General features: G+C 35.8%; 1 protein-coding gene across 7 annotated transcripts in view; it reads left to right on the top strand.

The window, feature by feature from the left end:
* THSD7A (thrombospondin type 1 domain containing 7A) overlaps nt 1–16,365 on the top strand; it is a 431,400-nt gene that overhangs the window by 337,549 nt on the left and 77,486 nt on the right. For all 7 annotated transcript variants that reach the window (XM_027574085.2, XM_027574087.2, XM_027574084.2 and 4 more), the window contains 2 exons: nt 1,867–2,101; nt 6,633–6,748. In XM_027574085.2, the coding sequence (XP_027429886.1) occupies nt 1,867–2,101; nt 6,633–6,748 (351 nt within the window). The remainder of the gene's footprint in view (nt 1–1,866; nt 2,102–6,632; nt 6,749–16,365) is intronic.

Here is a 16,365-nt window from a genome sequence, read left to right as displayed (position 1 = left end):
GGTTTTGTTTATGACTTTTACCCATATCTCAAATCTTGGGTCCATCTCCCATGTGAGGATCACTAGCTATTGAATCACCTTTTCTTATTTAACAACCAGGTATTTTCTTTTTTTCTTTTAGATTTTATTTATTTATTTGAGAGAAAGTAGAGGAAGGGGCAGAGGGAGAGAGAAAGAACCCTCAGGTAGACTCCCTGATGAGCACGGAGGCTGACTCGGGGCTCCAAGATCAGGGACCCCAAGATCATGACCTGAGCCAGAATCAAGAAGCAGCCACCCAACTGACAGGCACTCAGGTGCCCCAACAACCAAGTGTTTTCTGTTCTTAGATTCAAAAGGCTACTAGGTTCAAATAGATGAAATCGAAAAGCTACATAAATTCAAATAGATTAAATTATCAATAAAATAAACTATAAATTCCTCCTACTCAGTTTTAAACAATATAAAGCTTTGTATTTTTTTAATTGGCATTATAAATAGCATAGTGGTAAGAAACTGGGCTCCATAAATTCTGAGCTATTACCATTACATCATCTAAGTTGTATTGGCTCATCCACTTTATCATTTTTAACTTGTAAGGCAGTTTGGGGGTAAAAGGAGGTCCCCCCTACAAAGTACTTATAAGAGCTAGCACATAAAAAATGGTTCCATAATGACAACTTCACACCATATTCTATTGATTAAAAGATGTGTCCCTTTTTACCTTTTATCATCTCTAGTTATTGCATCTTAAAATGGATGCGTCCTAAAGCCACGGTAGCCAGACAGCAATGATAACTTCGCTGTCATTGCTAGTACCTGTTCCTGGTGGCAATAGTGATTCCATGATATTTCTGCCAAAAATAAACAAAAACAGCTAAGAAACAGTCCTCAGTTGCTTGCTGAAGTCTTTTGTTGACATCTTCTGGTGCAATTAAGAATCCACCAGCATCAAAACTTAGACATGGGTACCAGTATCCTGGAAGAAAGCCCCAGAGAGGATAGGGAGTATTAAAAAAAAAAAAAAATCCTGCATCATCAACACTTTTGATACCAGAGGGATGACTCTGTATAGGAGGGCAAACTTTGATGAGTGTGGGTTAAAAAGTGGCTCAGAAGATTCAGACTCTGAATGTAAAGGAGATTTAGGAATGTCTTCCCTTTTAATGTGTACAATTGCGTGATATATTTTTTAAAACCATGTCAATAAATCCTACAAATCTATTTCAGTAAGCATACAGTAAAAATTAGGATTGATAAGGAAGCAATGTATCACAGTTTAACTTGTAGCCATTCCTCTTTCTTTGACACACAAAATGATAATATATCTTATGGCCAGTGACATCCTAGATTGGAAGAAACATGGTACTATTATTACTACATGGCTTTTCCAGTAGCACTGTGGAAGATCAGACAGCATCAGTTGATTTTAAACCCCTGTTTCTAATCACCCTAAAGCCTAATACATTAAAATACGCCTTACTTCAAACCATGTATTTAAGATTTTCAATTTGGGGGATAACATTTGAAAACACCCTGGGTTTTCTCCATCCACAGAATCTCAATCCCCATGTTCCCATTAGTCAGCAATCCCTAGGCTTCTTTTTACCTCATTTTCTGCTTCTTTGGAGGATAATGGCCTCTGTCTTTGAGGTCCTCCATAGTCCCCCAAAACAAATATGTATACTACGTAGCTTAAATTTTAAGCTGGAGGGTGCCAAATGATATAAGATAAATATGTAATTTGCCTTCCTAGCAGTGTGCTGGTCACACGGTATGTGCTACCACATGGCAGGTATCATTGTTATTGTTAATTCCAAAGAGGAAAGAATGGTAAGTTTCCTGCTGGCACCATATCTAACCCTCTTACGTTGTCCATTTTTACAGGTGGAGCTCAATGTCCAAATAGCAGTGCTTTGCAAGAGGTGCGCAGCTGTAATGAGCATCCCTGTACTGTGTACCACTGGCAAACTGGTCCCTGGGGCCAGTGCATCGAGGACACTTCAGTATCATCCTTCAACACAACCACAACTTGGAATGGGGAGGCCTCTTGCTCTGTTGGCATGCAGACAAGAAAAGTCATCTGTGTGCGGGTCAATGTGGGCCAAGTAGGACCCAAAAAGTAAGGGCTTTAGAATGAGAACAGTAAATCCTGTGGTCAGCCATGCAGGGGATTGGCTCAGGCTTCACTTGCTTCATGAAATGAAGCATTTTGATGTTTGTCACACCTGTCCTCAAGAGTAAGATTTGTTTGTTTTGAATGTCAGCCGCTGATAAAGTTGTAACAGTGTCAGAGTCTTGTACCTGGGATCTGTAAATTCTGTAGAAATACTTATGTGGTACCCACTTTCAGTTTTACAGTAGCACTCCCTCCTTTTATTAAGCTAGTGAGGCTGTGAAAGGAATGCTTGCTCTGGGCCTGGCTGATCAATAATGACAGTAGATGAAGTCCTAGCAGTGCTGGTCATCCATGACCTCCTATGTACCCGTAGGCTATCGAGTCTGCCAATCGAGTTTAATTGGACTCTAGCCTTCTATAATCTGCCTTTCATTTCCCCTAGAAAATACTATATCAAAAATACTGAGGCCAAACTTATTACATCTTTTAATGGTTACATGAATAAGCCATTTGCTTCCAAGAGAGAGCCTTGGGAAAGGATGAGTGTTATGATAAGTAGAAGAGCCATCAGTTTCTCACTGTGGTTACAAATAGTGTAATAACAAGGCAAATGATTTGCTAGAGGGGAGGACGAAAGAACCGGAGAGTTGGCATATTATATGTGCCCTGTGAGAAATATAAATGAAAACATGGCAGGGCATAACTGAGCTAATCAATTCTTCGAGAAAATTAATAAATCAACTCCAAAAACGTATTCCTTTAAGGGGGAAAAAAACCCTTTTATCTTTTGAGATATAGACAGCATAAATCTTTTAGAATTCAAATCTTCTTAGCCATGTGAAACATGGAAAGTCAAACCAGTCAGTTTTGCATTGGTGTAAAAACGGCCTCGTCATTTCCAAATACTAGGCCAGGTGCTTCAGTATTATGTGTGACCTTAAGCATGCTCCTGAACCGATTCTGGCCTTAGTTTTCAAAGATTATTGAAAGGATTTAATAAAAAAAATAATAATATAAGCACTCAATAAATCTGGGAGAGTATTATTTTCTCTTAAAAGTTTGAGATCCTTCCTAGTGTTTCAGGGAAATGATAATAATGTACCTGATGTATGGAAATGTTCAGGGGTTAAATAATAATCCCATTAGGAGTTGTTTTTATGTGGCCAGGGTTCCAGACATTAAGGATATTTTTCCCATACTTCATTTGATTATATAGTTTGAAATTCTGAAACATTAGAAAATATATACCAGAAGACTTGAATAAATTGAGAAACTATTCCACATCCTTAATAGGTAGCCCCAAACCACTATTTTAATAGAAATAATGCTAAAGTTGTAAACAATGTAACACAGGAAGTTAATGTGCAGTGTATTAAAATTCCCTGGCAATAACAGCAGGGGGCTGAAGTGCCAAGTCCTGGAACATTCTGGGTCTTGCTGGGACAAGCATGAAGGTAGAAATATTCCCTGCAGAGGGTTATAACCCGACCAACCTGGCACAGGATTGAGGGTTATTATGCTGAGCTGTTACAAGTGAGCTCGGTCTGTTCCTGATCCTCAGTTATCACCTACAAATACCGCTGTTGGTATTTTCCTCACTTATCCAAGTTACAGACTGTTTTTGCTAAGCAATAGGTATACATGTGTATAAACCTATGTGTGAAAGAGTCTGATGGATTAATGTCATTAAATCATTCAATAGGAAGGGTATCCTGAAGCCCTATGTCAAGCCACCACAATAATCCATTAAAAATTTTCTTTGCCCTTACAGCCTTTATTCAGTGACCTGGATACGTGTATAGATTTGTCAAATTAAATGGATTTACTTTGCCATTAAAGTTCTGAAAAATTAAGCAAATATTGTGAAACCAGAAGAAGGTGTTGTTACTGCCCTTATCCCTAAAAGCTAGGTTAAATTCAGTGAATGCTTTTCAGTGCTAGGCATTTGAAACAAAAATGCAAATAGAAACATTGTTTTAAACTCCTCTTAATAAAACAGATTACTGTGCAATGGTAAAATCAATGTTATTGATCTTATCTATCCTCTGAGTAACAAACTTCAACTCCTATCACATCTGTTTAATTTGACCTTGAATAAGATTTTGGGGGAAATCAATTCCTTGATTTAAACCACGAACACTAGACACAAACAGTACAAAGGAGAAAAGAAGCATGTTGACTGAACCAATTTCTTCACCAAAGGAAGTCTGAATTCATTTTATTGGATGTAATCTAGGCTGTATAATTTATCTTTGTGTGTTCATTTAACGGCTTTGTTGTTAGTAATTTTGTTCTCCACAGCTAGCCAACTATCTTGCTGTGGATATTTCTAAACTAAAACAGAATTTTGGAGGTTGTCAATGATAACATTGTAAATTCCATTGATTTATAAAGGACTAAAATTTGAAGAGCTTGCTATGAATGCTCTCCCATTATTAAAGTTGTAAAATTGCTTCATTGAAAAGGAGTGCCTCCAATAATAATAACTAATCAATAATTCCATAATTCCAAAAGAATTAACAGTATTATATGTGGGGTTTGCCATACAATGTTTCCAGGCTGAAAATACAGGTTAAATTATAATTCTAGTTATTTATAATTTCAGTTGTAACAATTCATAACTTCTGTGACTCACATCTAAATTTCTTTGTTGTCCTAGCAATTAGGAAAATCCAAGGTTATCCTCAACATAAACCAGGGAGGGTCGCCTGGGTGGCTCAGTCATTGAGCGTCTGATTTCGGCTCAGGTCTTGGGATCGAGACCCACATCAGGCTCCCTGCTCAGCGGGAAGCCTGCTTCTCCCTCTCCCACTCCCCCCTGCTTGTGTTCCCTCTCTTGCTGTCTCTCTCTCTCTCTCTCTTTCTCTGTCTAATTAATTAATTAATTAATTAAAATCTTTAATAGAATAGTAACTATTCTTTAAAAAAAAACATAAACCAGGGTGATTATTTCTTTTTGAAATCTTGAGTCCAATATATTTTTCAAATCCACTTCCAAATAAATTCTAGTGATACAGAGAGAGGAAAGCATGTATCTGTATAATTGAATAGAACATAATATTTATGTATGAGATGGAAACGTAGATAAATAAGTGTAATACAAGTTATATAAGAAGTGAAGTGTCAGCAAAGTGTTATAAAGAAATTATGGAAAGATTAATGATGTTGATTTTTTTTTTCACTCATAGTTCAATTGTGAAAACCTGATTAACTTACTTGTTAAAAGACAATTTATCCTGACCTACAGAAAATTTGGCTTCTCCCGTGGGGAGTATTTTTAAATCCCATTTTTCACTAATTTGCCAAGTTATTCCAGCAACTAATAATACTAGTGGTTTGGTTTATTTCTTCACTGCCTCTTAGCTTCCTTGTCAGAGATTTATATGACCTCAAAAGAGAACTCCTTAGGAAGCAGAACAATAAGTTACTTTTAGTTATATGAATTATGCTATTATGTTTTGTTGTCCTTAATATACATCCTCTTCTAGTGTTAATGCTAGTGGTCAGTATTTGACCACTAGCAATAGTAGGATCAGATCTTGAAGATACAGGGAAGAATTAGGAAACTTAAAAATCACTTAAGTATACAATCAACAAGACAGTATACTTAAAACTCTTACATCAGCTTCCTGTAGTTATCTTTTAAAAAGTGAAAACTCTTGTATAAAGACATTTCAGTGTTTTCTCATTATCCTTCTCTTGTGTTCTTAATAAATAATAGATGTTTGCTGTATTTTTGAAAATAATTTAATTTTACTATAATTTGTCAAAAACAGAGTATTTTATTTTTCTTTGAATTACTGGTTGACTATTTTTGTTTTATTTATATTTACTCTTTTTGTCCCCAAAATATTTTAATATATAAATATACTTAAAATCCCATAATTGGGATAATTTGAAACTGGGGACAACATGGAAGAAAAAATAAGAATAGAGACACTAAATGAAACCATGAGTAAAGCAAAAAACTGCTTATCATAATGCTCTATATACTTCTATTATTTTGTTATTATGAAATATATAGCTATAAATATCATCCTCTTTGAGCATGTCCTGTGTATTGGATGTCCTCCATTATAAATTTATTTTATGCCACACACATATTTTGTAAAAAGTGTAGGATAACCTGGAAACTTATAATCAACAATAAGCCGATTTACTTATATGAAGATGCAGAATTTGTCCTTAAATTAGTAATTTGAATTTCCACAAATTTCTTATAGAGCAAGTTAGAAAATATGTATGTATTAATGGAGAGATTTTTATAAGGGGATAAGGTATAATTATTACATTTTGTTCTAGTAGCACAATTACTATTATTAAATTTACACATCCTGCCTTGAGAAGCTTTATTGAGGTCTAGTTTGGAAGAATTAATTTAGTTGTAAAATTCTTAGCAAAAACAAATAGGAAGTTAAATAATACAGGTTGGTGACTGTTTAGCAATTTTAGTAATGAAAGATTTAAAGATACTAAGTTACCTGGTTTTTTGGGTTACCAAAGAGGCAAAATAATTTCCCTTTGCATTTTCTAGGTGTCCTGAAAGCCTTCGACCTGAAACAGTGAGGCCCTGTCTGCTTCCTTGTAGGAAGGACTGTATTGTGACACCATATAGTGACTGGACATCATGCCCCTCCTCATGTAAAGAAGGTATGAGCTACAGAGTGCTGAAGGCCACTCACCTAGAAAACACTCACCAGGCAGGACCTGCAAGTTCTTCTGGCTGAGCATGTTTGTGATTCTTACATGGGGCTGGGTAATCCTGGTTTGTCATGCATGCCATAAAATTCTAGTTTCCTTCTAGAAAATAGCACAGCTTTAAAGAACCAAACAAATGAGTTTTAAGCCAAAAACTGATTTAAGACTGTATGATGTAGATCAAAATGAATGGATCCTAGGCTTTATTATATTAATAAGATTTCCTTTAACATTAATTCTAAAAGAATGTATAGTATCCCTGTGTATTTCAAAAAGAATGTACAGCAATCTTATCAGTACTCATGGCTTCCAGCCCTCTTACTGGCAAGAAACAGATAGCCATGGGCCCAGATGCACCATAGATTCAATTATGCAGCCCCCAAGGTTGGGAATAAAGGAAAGAGAAAAATGGCCGGATTGTACCTCTTCCAGCACTTAGGTGCCATGAGGCATTTGCAGGATGAGGATTTGTTCCCAGTTTGGTTTGGTGTTGCTTTTATTACTTACAAAGACTCTTTAATATCATGGCAGACACTTTGATAATTCTTTGCCCTCCAGGATGGGGTCCTTTCTTATTGCTGCTGAGAAAGATATCAGTATCCTCCAGGTGACTTATGCAATACCTGAGCAAATTTTCTCTCAGTGTCACGGGTGATACTGTCTCTCTTTTTTTTTTTTTTTTTAATTTTACTCTCCCAGCAAATACAGACAGTTTTTCTTAAATTTCTTTTATGCTTTTATTTTATTTATGCTTCTGGACTCTTACTAAAGAGATTCAATTAAGAATCAACTTCTAGGGGGGCCGGGGTGGCCCAGTTGGTTAAGCATCTGACTCTTGATTTTGGCTCAGGTCATGATCTCAGGGTCATGAGATCAGCCCCGTGTCCATGTTCCACACTCAGTGCAGAGCCTGCTTGAGATTCTCGCTCCCTCTGTCCTTTCCACCGTTTACTCTTTCTCTCTAAACAAGTGAAATCATTTAAAAAAAAGAAGAATCAACTTCTAGATTAACAACTATTTTAAATTGCCAAAAATTATTTAAATCCTTAAGATATTATATGAGATCATAAATTTAATGGAGTGTTTTTACAGTGTGATTATCACTTTATACAGTTAAAACATGAGTTCCTTTTTATGCTTTCTAAAAAATTTTAGGTACCTTTGAAACATCAAATAAAATTAAACCATAAAGTGAGCAAGGATATAAAATTTTGATTTTAAAGGTCTTTTAAGATATCTAAACATTAGGTTTTGGTGCAAAAAGTTTTAAACATTAATATTTTCAAAACAATGTTAATGGCATTAAACTTAGTCATAAAGCAGTGTCACTGACAATTTTTCCATTTTCCTCTCTTATTTTCTTAAAAACTAAATAACATATCATTTGGCTTGGTCATAATCAGCAACAGAATTGTACTTTATCAGTCAGTATTTCTGTGGTAAATGTTAGTTATTCATCACTACAATAAAAAAGGTTATTTATTACATGGAATTCATGTACTTTCAAATTTTATTCTTACTGTTTTATACTTAATGTTCATGTTAGTATGAAATAAGGCCATTTACTAATAATTCCAAAATATGTGCAGTTACACTTATAATCGTGTAATTAATAAACTAACACCATTTTTAAGTGAAATTTTTGAAGGTGGGGAAAAACCTTTGCCTTTTTCTTATATTAAATATTTCTTTGTACTGAGTAAAGTATTTTAAAATAAAACTTGAAATGCTCTAAAGTATTTCAAGGAAATAAAGTTGGAAAACACAAAATATTCCATTAAATTGAATCTAGGATAGTCACAAAAGTGAGGAATCGGGTAAATTTTTCTCATTTCTTTAGGTCTTCATTTGAAATTATTTTGGAATATTGGGATATATCCAGGTATTAGAAACTGGTTTAGTAGCCTATGAATTTTCTTCTCTAAGTTCTTAAAAATGCATTTATTTTATTATGTATTATATATAAAGAAACAAAAGATATAATTTAATTATAAAAATTCTATAATTTAAAATCAAATAATATAATTTTTATTTTGATTTCTGCTGATTTTTACAGTACTAAGAAAGTGATTTGTTCTTCTCTGACCATTTATAATTTTTTTAAAATTATGTGACAAACTATGATTACTTATATAAGGCCCTTTAAATAAAATTTAGCAGACAGATAAATAGACTGTAAATACTATGTACATGTTAATTAAATTAATACTCATCTGTATATATATGCATAAAAACTTACTGGATTTCTTATTTATTGATTCCTATATATAACTAGTACATTAATGGCCCTGTAGAGAAGACACAGTCCCTGACTTCAATGAAGGTTTTGATTTCATTTAAATTATAGAATAAAATAATACAAGTTCTAAAATGTAAAACTCTTCAGTATAAACCAGATAATGTTAAGACTTGATAATAAGATTTAGTGGTAAAACAGAGCTGTAAGGAAGGGAAGAGGGAAATTATTGAGGGAACAAATAGTAGGGAAAATCTTGTTGAAATGAAAGTGGAAGCAATCTTTTAAAAGAGGGAACACATAAAAGAATCCCAAGAGATGACCAAAAGCATCAGGAAAACTCTTGGATGACCATGTGAATGTCTGTTGTTTGAGAGGAAAATGACAACTAGCCCATTGGAGCCCAGAGGGCAGGGAGAAAACTCAAGATGTGAAGTTGGGAAGAAGAATGGAGACAAGTTATGGAAGACCAAATTGGACTTATGTATAGCAGGACACAATTTTTAGTTTTTGGGCATACATGTAAGTAGTAGGTTTTATGGTATAATGGAATGAGTGGACTTTAAATCAGCAAATCTTGTTTGAACCCCTATCTTGGCCACTTAGCAGCCAGGTAAACTTGCGCAAGATACTTAAGCTCTCCAAGCCTTGCTTATAACATCTATGAGTTGTTCTGTGGCACAAATGAGATAATATATGGTAAAGGGCTCTATGCTTTGTGAACCATGATTCAACTGACATATAATTTATTGCTTAGCCTTTTAATGATTGATTGATTTATCCATCCATCCATCCCATATTTTCTTTTTATTTAAGTTCCTATAGGAAATAACCTTCATGCTGCATGTGGTCAAAGTCTAGTGAATGTTTTTTTTAAAGATTTTATTTTTTTTTTATTTGACAGAAAAAGAGTACACGAGAGAGGGAACACAAGCAGGGGTAGTGGGAGAGGGAGAAGCAGGCTTCCTGCTGAGCAGGCAGCCCGACGCGGGGCTCGATCCCAGGACTCTGGGATCATTACCTGAGCCAAAGGCAGACGCTTAACAACTGAACTACCCAGGTGCCCCTGTCTAGTGAATGTTTTAATTTGACTTACTAAATGCAGTCTTTCTTAGAAGCTTGTGTACCAGTGTGAGAAAAGTATTTAGATCATGATGAAGAAAAAAATGTGATTATTATTTGTTAAGTATTTGTTATGTTTAGTGATAATTATTTTTAAATGCTCATTATGTCATTAAACATCATATATATTATTTTGAGCAATTATTCATTTTTTCTTTCTACAAAGATTTCTCAAATAAATATAATGTGCCAAGCACAATTTTAAATATAAAGGTTATAGCAGTAAATAAGGAAATCAATGTTCCTTGTTCTCAAGAAGTTTACAGTCTGGTGGTATGAGACCAGGCATTTAGTGATGGTTCTAATCTCTCAATGAGTATGAAGGATCAAGGCATAGGTGCAGGGGGATTGAGGAAAGAAAAGAAGATGTGACATCATCTTGGAGAATGCAAAAGCAGACAAGCTAATAACATGTAGAATTTCTAGGCAACATGGAGTGCCCACTTAGTTATGTCTTTAAAAAGGGATTGCTCAACACAGTTGTCATTGTTTCTCCAGCCATGTTCAGCTGCCTGAGTGCAGAAAAAGTGTAACCAAATAATTGGCTTTGATTAGAATTGGGGCTTTCCCAGGAGAGTACAAGGAAAAAAGAGAGGAACAGGGAATCAAGGGTGTTTTCAGAGGAGTCCTCATTGTAATAATGAAGTATAATCTAAGTTGGTTTGGGATGGAAGTGAGGTTGTGAAGGGAATGATAGATAATGAAAAAGTAATAAGGAAAGTGGACTGGCAGTCTCAATTGAGTTTGAAGAATTTTAGTAAAATGAGAACTGAAGTCATTGAACTGGAAGATTAGGAGGAATGACGGGAAAGTAAGATGTTTTAAGATGAGAGTATGCAAGTACTAATGATAATAACATCAAGGGGTGAATGGAAAGCGCTAGTAATTGATTTGAAATGGAGGAAAAGGTCATTGAAGATGAGGCGGTACAGTAATTCAGAGCCCAGCACCTTGCATGGAATAACCGTGTGGTTGCCAAAGCCAGTAGAGTGGTGGCAGGGGTAGGAAGAGAAAGGATTTCATTGAGGGACATTCTACAGTTGTTAATTAATGAAATGTTGGTAGCTGGTGGCTACAAGGTGGATGGCTGATGGAATGTTGATGACAGAGGAGTTGGAGATTTTTAAAGATAAAAGGAGAAGAGAAGTCTAGGACATGGCTAGAATCAGCTTCCACTGGCAAAAAATAGGAAGGAAACTTTCCAAGAAGAGATAGAAGATGAGAGACCATGTGTTCTAATGGGTGTCAAGGTGGAAAGATTAGAGGATGGAATAAAATGAGAAATTGAAAATCAGGTTACACAGGTAGGGAGTGCTGTGGGTCCAGATGATGATGGAAGACATGTGGGGGTGTCAGGAGGGGGGGTGGTAGCGGTGCTAGTTTCTTGTGGTGAGTGACAGATATGTGAGATATAGAATGAGTTTAGTTGGGCTGGTCTCTTGAAGGATTTAGTAACTGCTGTGAATTAAAATGCATGGTGCCACTAGGCTACTGTTCTCTCCCTGGAGCTCCCGAGTGGTGGTGGCCAAGGAGTGCAAGAATGCCAGCTCAGAAACCTGCTGTCCTGTGACAGGAAGCTCTCCGAGAGGCAGGGCTGTTTCAGTCGAGCGCAGGTCATCTCAGCAGGAGCAGGAGACCAGCCCTGCTTGTTCTACTTGGAAGCTCTGTACTGAACCTCATATAACAAAAGGCTTTCAGAAACCCTAAACCTAGGCGCTCAGACTTTAAAAGAATAACTTTAATTGTGTATTGAGGAAATAAAGCCTAGGGGGTGGGAGAGGGCGTTGCTGTTGGACAACAGTGCCAAGATGCATTGTGGTCCTGGAGAAGCCTTTTCTGTTTTTGCCTATAGGACTGCCTTAACTGATAATAACAATACAGTGGTGTTATAGAAAACTAGCCTATTGTTGTAAGGGGAAAAAAAGCAATGACATGTGGTTAGGGTTTTGTTTTTGGTTTTTTTTTTTTTTCATTATTTGGTATGAAATGGGAATAATCCAAGCCTCAGTGAAATAACACTGATTTCAGCACACAATTAAAAATAGTAAATGGAGTTCTATGTTCAAGGATAGATAATAGCAACAGAAAATTAACTCAAGGATAGAGTGTTTTTTTTTTTAATTCTGCAGGTAAAGTCTAAATCTTATTAGAGTTTTAGACTTATGAAAATGTGGAGCCACCCTCCCTTTAAAAATCACTTTAGGGTGCCTGGATGGCTCAGATGGTTAAGCATCTGCCTTCGGCTCAGGTCATGATCCCAGGGACCTGGGATCAAGTCCCGCATCGGGCTCCCTGCTCCTTGGGAGTCTGCTTCTCCCTCCGCCCCCTCTCCCACCGTCTCTCATGAATAAATAAATAAAATCTTATAAAAAAAAAAAGGGGGAAGAAAATTCTTTAAATAAATAAATAAATAAAATAAAAATCACTTTAAAGAGGTAAAGTTACACTGTAGTATTGCAGAAGATGGATTAGAATAGCTTAGCATGCCAGGAAGAACAAAAAGAATTATTTGAAATGTTATTCAGCCCTCTCTCAAGATGTGTCTTGAAAAATCAATGCCAATAAAGATCAGTATGGAGTAGAGAGTAGTTTTAATCCCCAAATCAATACACTTGTTAACTTTTTCCAAATTTTTATAAGTTTTACACAGGACTTTTCTTAAAAATAGGAAACATTCATGCATATAAATTACTTGTAACTATAATCTTAAAAATATCAATACTTTTGATTAAATAATAATTTTACTGTTCAAATTCTGTTCACTCCTTTTTTCTAAACTGCATTTATTGACTTGAGAGCTAGAAAGTATATTGCAGAGAAATCTATTCTATGCCCTGAAGCAATATGGCACTAGAATTACCCCCAAACGTATGAAAACTACCTTTACATTTTGCTTCTTGCATGAAACATTTCCCTTTCAATTTCCTAGCACTCTGCTGCTCCAGCCTGCCATTCATTCCCCATCTAGCTTAACAAATCTTAGTTTTGCCTGCCCTTTAAGTCCTCCCATCAAGTAAATTCTCTGGTGAAATTTATCTTGAATGTCTTAATCTGTAAAATGCTATGACTACATGAGAGATTGCATACCCTCTGAGTCTGTGTGCCTCATTATCACATAATTGTTTTCTGAATATCCAATCCCTTTTTTCTATTTCTATTCTAGATAGATATTTTCAAGTATAAACACTACAGGAATATTTCTCTATTTTCCCCATGTTTATTATTTCCAATGAACAAAACGATCCCTTATTTTTTATTAATCCTCAGTGCACAAACTTCTTACCCAGGTGCTTCCTGCTATAAGGACGTGGATAAAAAGAAATAGAAGATGCTAACTAACAATCCAGTTGAGAAGTGAAATAAATGTGTGCTCATTCAGCAAATATTTATTAAATCCTTACCATGTGTGACTGGTGTTCTCCGTGCTAATACACAAAGATAAATGGAAACTATGCATGTCTATCAACCACATACAATAAATTGGGTGCAAATGCATACAGAAAACTGTGAAGGTTGTAAAATTCCAAGTTTGCCAGCTCAAGTTATTAGTGAGAAACCATCCACTTTTCTTTTTAAATATGTGCTGTAGCTCTCCCTTTGTCTGCATTCTGATCTGAGGGCTCTATAACCTGGCTGAGCTCCACAGTGCTGTTTCTTTGAGTATACAAGTAATTTCCTAACTGAGATCTGAGAGTCAGCGCACCTCCCGGTGGATAGAAACATGGATATCATGACACTTCCTGTGTAACCCCATTAAACTTCCTCTGTCCGTGTTACATGTTTGGAATGTTCTCCTTTCATCAGCTCACAGTCTCTGTTCTGTGGGCTGCACGAGGTCAAGGTATTTGAACTTTTTTAAGAATAAGCAGATTGCCACTGTGGAATCAATTATGGAAGTGAAAAGAGTTATTGTGATCTTATATATCAAATACAAGCTTGTGGACGTTGTGATGAAAAGACACTAGAATGTTTCAGAGTTGTACCTGAGGTGAAATATTTGCTTTCAAGTCAAAAAATGAAGTAGGATTGAAACACTACCTGCTGCTTCTCAAACCTGAACAGCACTGCCTGTGTCCCAGGTGATAGTTAGTGACGAGGAGCTTTTGTGTATAAGGGGCCACTGAGGCTGAACTCATTGTCTCTTCCAGGTTGCAGATTCCTGGGTCTCAATTCCGTCTCTGTTGTCTGCCTGCAGGTAGAGAAGGGTTGGCGAGCTACTCACTATGAGAATCTTGACCATCCGGGAAACAAAGACCCGCTCCTCCATGTTCTTTCTTTCTTCCCTTGTTAAACAAACAACCACCTCCTTCCTCCTCCCAGTGTTAAACAAACGATAAGAATGAATATGTGGTTTGTATACTCTTTTAAAAAGATGAAAGACAGATCATAACATTAAAAAGAGAAGAAGAAGAGAAAGTGTAAAAGAAGGATGGAGTCAGGTAGTACATAGAGTTGGGGAAACGGGAGAGGAAGAGAAAAATTATACGATAAAGTCAAAGTTAAGGTAAGCTCTTGCAGGGGAAGAAAATTAGCCTTGAGATTCTGGTGAACAAAGCAAAAAATAGAAGCCTGTAAGAGGAACAGGGAATCAAAGTAAGAGTCTTAACAGATTGTCAAGGGAAACAAAATTTTCCTAGCTCTAAATTACTAGAGGAATTTATCACCTGGGCTTTAAAATAGGGGCCATTGGAACAACATAATGGATGGAGGCAGCATTAGCAATTTTATTAGAAGTCCCACTGACATTTCTTAGATCTTTCCTAGATAAATGATATTTAATATGTAGAGATTGCAACTGGCATTTAAAATGCTATTGTTACAATTAAAAAAAAGTCTTTGATAATATTTTCAAATGCTTTAATTCTCTGCTACCACTACCTCCAGCCCCCAATTCCCTACTTTATTACCTGTCATATTCTAATTATTCACTGAAATAGTTAATACAATCACTAGGAGTACGGGTTTCCCCCATAATGGGAATGATCTTAAAAATTTACATGTGAACCCTAGAATCTAAAATTGGGATAAGATATACAAGGTTGTCTATTCCAGTAGATCTCAAACTAACTCTTCATTCACAATTCCCTGGCAAGCTTTGTAAAAACCAGATTCCCAAATCCAGCCCCCAAAGATTCTGGCTTAGTAGTTCTGGGTATAAGCTGAGAAATCTGTTTTTGTTTTTATTTTCAGGGTTTTTTTTTTTTTTAAGATTTTATTTATTTATTTGACAGAGACACAGTGAGAGAGGGAACACAAGCAGGGGGGAGTGGGAGAGGGAGAAACAGACCTCCCGTGGAGGAGGGAGCCCCATGGGGGGACTCGATCCCAGGACCCTGGGATCATGACCTGAGCCAAAGGCAGACGCTTAAGGACTGATCCATCCAGGTGCCCCTTACTTTCAGTTTTTGAAAGAAATTCTCCTATGTAGTCAGACATTTAGGAATCTTTAATCTGATTCTTTCTTCCCTCTATTATGGAAATCTTCAGTCCACATTGCTGGGAGTCACTTGCCCAGACCATGTTGAGGGATACCCCGACTTCATGAGGAAAGATGTCCCTTATTAGAAAGTTCTAATTGTCAAATCACGTTTTCCTACTAATGCAATAACTTAGTTTCATTTAATTTTTTATTAAACATCCATTGTTAGGGACTGCTAGCCCTTCTAAATTTCTCTGTTCTTATATCTGCATATCACATATTTAATGATCTTGCAAAAAATGTAAATGCATCAGGGGGACTCTATTAAAATAATTCTTCAGGGAATTCTAATGTAAGTAAAATTGTGCCATGTGGTCGTTTGTCCTTAAAGGGTGTATATATTATAAATTAGAATATCTTTTATTAAAGTTGGCAAGTCTTGTACATTGTCTCTTTCAAATACTAAAATATTTGGACATCTTTAGATGAGTAATACTGTCAAGTTGATATCTTCATTGAAGGTAAATCTTAATTATTTCCATTGGTTTTTTTAAACATAATTTGGAGTTATTTACTTAGAGTAATTGGTACTCTGAATGCTTCTGTAAAAATTCTGTCTCTAAGAAACCACTTTCGTTTCACTACTTACAGCCCTGATGTTTAGAGTGTGACCTGCATTGAAGATCTTAGACTGTTTAACATGAATAATAAATGACTAGAATAATTTATGAGGTATGCATTTCAAATTAAGTGAATAACAAAGAAATAAAATTTCACATTAAAACATTGAAT

The sequence above is a fragment of the Zalophus californianus genome, chromosome 12 (assembly GCF_009762305.2).
Source record: "Zalophus californianus isolate mZalCal1 chromosome 12, mZalCal1.pri.v2, whole genome shotgun sequence".
Lineage (NCBI taxonomy): Eukaryota > Metazoa > Chordata > Mammalia > Carnivora > Otariidae > Zalophus > Zalophus californianus.
The sequence above is the reverse complement of the archived record's forward strand: the minus strand, read 5'-3'. Positions and strand labels throughout refer to the sequence as shown.